General features: G+C 43.1%; 1 protein-coding gene across 1 annotated transcript; it reads right to left on the reverse strand.

Moving 5' to 3' along the window:
* Window positions 1-340: 340 nt before the first annotated feature.
* LOC138910221 (uncharacterized) lies at window positions 341-733 on the reverse strand. Its single transcript, XM_070201447.1, has one exon. The coding sequence runs from the start codon at window positions 731-733 to the stop codon at window positions 341-343; it is 393 nt and encodes a 130-aa protein (XP_070057548.1).
* Between the last annotated feature and the right edge of the window lie 4657 nt (window positions 734-5390).

Consider the following 5390-nt stretch of genomic DNA (forward strand, 5'->3'; position numbering starts at 1 on the left):
AAACAATACATGTGATCACAGCGTTCGAAGCAACGGCCTCCGGCCTGGCGGGAAAAGCATAGCATCGAGCTTGACCGCTACCTGATCGTCCTCCTCATCTAGGGAGACCTCTAGTTGCCTGAGCCCTACCCAAGATGGCTGAGCAGGTGGTGTAGCTACTGAAGCTGGTATCATCGGCTGAGAACTCTGATGTGGAACACTACTCAACAATGTAGGGCATTCCATCTTGAGGTAATTCAAGTCCCCGTACTCGAAACAATCGCTCCTCTGACGGAGCTGCCGACCCTGATAAGCCGAGGAACTGCATGTAGAAACCTGGGAGGATGAAGCATGGTAAGAACTATGGTGTTGGTAATGCATTGAATGATGACTGACCCGAAAGAGCACTATAGAAGCCATGGCTAACTGATGCACCACCATGAACCTGATAAGCCATGTGAGCGAGCCTATAAGGATGACCCCTATTGCGATGGGACTGTCCTATTGAAGAAACACCACTAAAACCACCCCAACCACGAGGCCTCTTGGCCTTCTTCTCCTCGCGCTCTTCGCTGCAAACTTGCTCGAGACGCCTAGCACTATCAACCACATCATCAAACTTAGAACCTGATACAATCTCCCGAGTCATGATGAAATGTAGTCCATAGTTGAGGCCATCAATGAACCTCCCAATCCTCTCCCTCTTAGTTGGAACTAACCATATTGCATAATGAGCCAACTCTAAAAATCTCATCTCATACTGGGTCACGAATATACCCTCCTAGTCTAGCAGCTCAAACTGCCTACGCAACTCCTTTCTGTGAGTCTGTGGAACAAACTTCTCTAAGACGAGAACTGAGAACTCATGCAACGTAAGTGGTGCAGTGCCGGCTAGCCTACTTAACTCAAAGGCCTTCCACCATCTGAAGGCTGCCCCCGATAGCTATAAAGTAGTAAATAAGACTCCACTAGTCTCCATAATGCTCGGTGTGTGAAGGATCCACTGGCATCTGTCTAAGAAATCCGGATCATCCTCCGACTCAGCCCTACTGAACTCTAGAGGCCTGAGCCTCCCAAATCGCTCTAGTCTCTTCTGCTCCTCGTCACTCATAGGTGGACCAACTGGGTCCTGAGCCACTGCAAATTGCTAGGCTGGTAGTACCCCCGGTGTCTGAAGTCTCTAAACTACCTGCTTAGGAGTATGGGCGGCCGGAGCTTGAGTACCTCCACTAGCCTAAGAAGTTGCTGGTGCGGCCAGAATTGAAACCGCCTGAGCAAGGCTACTGCATACAGTCAATATTAGGGCCAGAGCCTCCTAAAGGCCTGGAATTACATTGGGCACAGCTCGTGATTGAGCTGGTCCCACCGGCTCAACCATATCTGGTATCTGCTCCTGAGATGGAGCAACTTGTGGCTCCATGGCTGCTGTTATAGCTATTGTACAAGCTGCACCTCGGCCTCTACCGCAGCCCCGGCCTCTCGCAGCCCTAGCTAGTGGTACTGGTGGCCGTCCACCTGATCCAGTAGCACATGTCCTCACCATCTATGAGAGAATAGAATAATAGAAGTTTAGTTTCCGGAATCAATAAACTCGCATGACAAGAATACAAGAAACTTAAGTTTTCCTAATGATTCAGTAGCCTCTCGAAGATAAGTTTAAACATCTCTGCATCGAGATGCAAGACTCTACTAAACCCGCTCATGACTAGTAATACCTATGAACCTAGGGCTTTGATACTAATTTGTCACTACCCAAAATCCCCACCCGCCGTGATGGCGCCTAACACACCGGCTAGGCAAGATAAAACTTGATAACAAAGGCAATAGAATAATGAAATTTATAGAAATAGCATAAGTCTGAGTTCTCAATACAATAAAACTGCTAATCTAAAGTAAATCCCCAAAAACTGGTAAGTACGGAGTCATGATCTCTACGCACGATCTAGATTCAGGAAGAAAGTAACAACCCTAGATGTCACGTAGCCTCCTGATTATAAATGTGGCGCGCTACACATCCATAATCAAAACTCTACTAGACACGGCTCATAGACAACCCCTAGGACAGACTTGCTCTGATACCAAGTTTGTCACGACCCAACTGGAGGGTCATGACTAGCACCCGGGCCATACTTGCCGAGCACCAACGTACATTTTATCTAACCTTCCTTATTATCTTTAAGGGCCGACAAGATCAATATAAATAGTAGACATGGATCATGAACATCCAACAATGAAAGATAATGTCATGAACATACATAACATGGGACGACAAGACTGTCAAGAAACTATATATAAGGTACGAGCTACCATGAGTCGACACCTGTCTATGAGCCTCTAAAAGAACATAAGTGCTACAACATTGCCGGAACAGGGCCCCGACATACCCATAAGGTCTATAACAAAAATGCATACCAAGACCACGGCAAGTCCGGAGAAAGGATCTTGCCAATAACGCTGAACCGGATAGCCTACTGTGATGGGGGAGCTGCGTCTACCCGTCTATCAAGACCTGCAGCACGACATGCAGCGTCCACAAATAAAAAGGACGTCAGTACGAATAAAGTACTGAGTATGTAAGGCAGAATAGCATAAGTAAGAACAATAATGTAAACAGTGATAGAGAATATACAACCTGTGACATCTGGGTACCTCTGAGGGCTACTGACATGAAATACATGATACATACATATATATATACATAAACGTTTAAAACATATGCCTTTGTGGGCATCATCATCATCATATCGTACCCGGCCATAATAGGCTCGGTAAAACGTACCCGGCCATCATAGGGCTCGGTAGAATCGTACCCGGCCACGTGGAGCTCGGTAAAACCCAACTGATCAGTGGTTGCACAATAGGTGCCATACCCGGCCGACTATAGCGCGGCTCGGTAGAGTAAAATAGATACATATATATGATGCATGCTGGACTCGTTGGAATCATATTTTGAACCTTTCGGAGTGACGTAAGGTCGGTATCCTTCGTACACGTTATTAGGATTAACTCTTCATCAAGAATCTTATAAGAATCAGGAACTACCAACAACATTGATAATATAAGAATAAGAGAAGTAACATCAATATCAATCGTTTCATAAGAAGGGCAGCAATGTAAGTACTGCTAGCTTCTAAGAGTAGAGTATCTTTGGGAGCTCGTTCATTACATTATGTACAATTGGAGTCATGCAAAAGAATGAAGGGGATAGACTCACATACCTTGTATATACTGCCCAACCTCAAGCTATGCAAATATCACGACTCCTTAGTCTACAATAAGACAAATGACACTATCATTATCATTTAAGCGTCGTAACTATTATGTATCGACCACAACCTATTTTACGATGAAACGGACAGCACCTCCCCTATTTATATGACTTCCCACAAGTCAATACAATCACCAAACAGCCCAAACAACATCATTAATAATCATATTGAGCCTCCAAAACAGTCCACCAACCAACAACATTACTACCAAGCTTTTCGATATATATTTCACAAGTTCTAGCTTCAACGACTTAGCTGCAACTTGGATAATCTTAAATATATATAGAGTAAGAGGTTCCTTACCTTTAAACAGAAAGAACAACTCCAATTTGACCTTAATTTTCCACGAAATATCCCTTCAATTCTGCCACAAGAACAAGGAAGCGAAACTAGCAATTAATTCGGGTTTTTCGGCACTAGAATTACTTTAGAAGACTTGAAATCACCTAGGGTTGATATTAAAAACTTGAAGGTGTATTTACAGGACATAAAACACTTAAAACAACCTCCCACACGAGCTGGAACAACACAAAAATCAGCAACAACAAGAAGAACAAGAAACTTACTAGCGCCACGGGATTCCCGACATTTGATTTGTGTTGTTTGCCCTTTGTTTGGGTCTTGGATCATGAGAGAACCTTGAGAGACTGTTTTTAGGGTTATAAGGTCTGAATATACTGAAAAATAATGACTTAAAACGGGGTTGAGGTATCTTATATATGTCCATATATCTTAAACCGCCTTTGTGGGCCCCATAGAGAGCAGCTTGGCGCACTCTCGCGAAAATGCGAATATCTCTCTATTCCGAGATCGTATCAACGAACGGTTTAATGTGTTGGAAACTAGACTCATAGATCTTCAGTTTGATAGGTAGATCACCCCATAATTCCAAGCATATTGGGAGAAAAATGCAGTAACATTTGACCTAAAGTTTAAGTAAAATTATAAACCTAAGTTGCGACAACTTTTATCAACTTTTGTTTCATAACTCGCTTGACTTCAAGACTTATGATGCAGATATTATATGATTCAAATACATTAAAACAAGACCTCTTGGGACAGTTAATCACCTCTAGTGTTACCCGAAAATACGGGTTACAACATCCTTGATTCGTTTAACTTCTAATATTTGTTAACCACTCTTATACACCCTTGTATCGTTTAAGACCAATAGGATTAACTTCTTATCATCTCAAAGATAATCTCTTCTTGGATTTACATCGACTAACTTACGACGTGATCTATGGTATGCGAATTTGGGTTGTAACACCCTCTCCCCCTTAGGAACATTCGTCCTCGAATGTAAGGGTTTATGGGGTGTCTAACTCATCGTGGATTCCGACGGAGATTTCCGGCTGAGTTTCCCCCATAAAATGGACACTAGCCAAACTTGCAAGCAGTTAAACCCAACCTATGGCCTTACAAGACTATACAAAGCATTATGGATATGTACATTATCTGCATATCACCATTTTGTATTAAAAAAGAGTATTCACAAGCTATTGCTTATCTCATAGAGCCGTTTCACCTTATAATGCATCCTTCTTTCCCCCGACATCCTCGTTATCTTCACTCTGGAATAGGTAAGGGTATTTAGACTTCATCTCCTCTTCTGCTTCCCATGTCATTTCTTCTATATTCTTGTTCTCCATAATACTTTCACGGAAGCTACATCCTTTGTTCTAAGCTTGCGGACTTGTCGATCTAATATAGCCACTGGCACTTCATCATATGATAGATCCTTTGTAACTTGTACATCTTTGATAGGGACGACCCGAGAAGGGTCTCCAATACATTTCCTCAACATAGATACATGGAATACCGGGTGGACAAATTCCAATTCAGATGGCAATTCTAACTCGTAAGCAACCTGTCCAATTCGTCAAAGAATTTTGTACGGCCCAATATACCGCGGACTCAACATACCCTTCTTCCCAAAACGCATAACACCCTTTATCGGCGAGATCTTCAGGAAAACCCAATCACCAACCTCAAATTCCAGATCACGACGTCGGACGTCGGAATAAGACTTTTGCCTGCTTTGTGCCGTCCTCAGTCGCTCTTGTATCACTTTCACCTTCTCAATGGCTTGGTGAATCAAATCTGGCCCATATAATTCTGTCTCACCGACTTCGAACCATC

This window comes from Nicotiana tomentosiformis, chromosome 1, assembly GCF_000390325.3.
Source record: "Nicotiana tomentosiformis chromosome 1, ASM39032v3, whole genome shotgun sequence".
Taxonomy (NCBI): domain Eukaryota; kingdom Viridiplantae; phylum Streptophyta; class Magnoliopsida; order Solanales; family Solanaceae; genus Nicotiana; species Nicotiana tomentosiformis.

Coding starts and splice junctions, on each gene's coding strand:
- LOC138910221 (XM_070201447.1), bottom strand. CDS start 733: ATGAGATTTTTAGAGTTGGCTCATTATGCAATATGGTTAGTTCCAACT.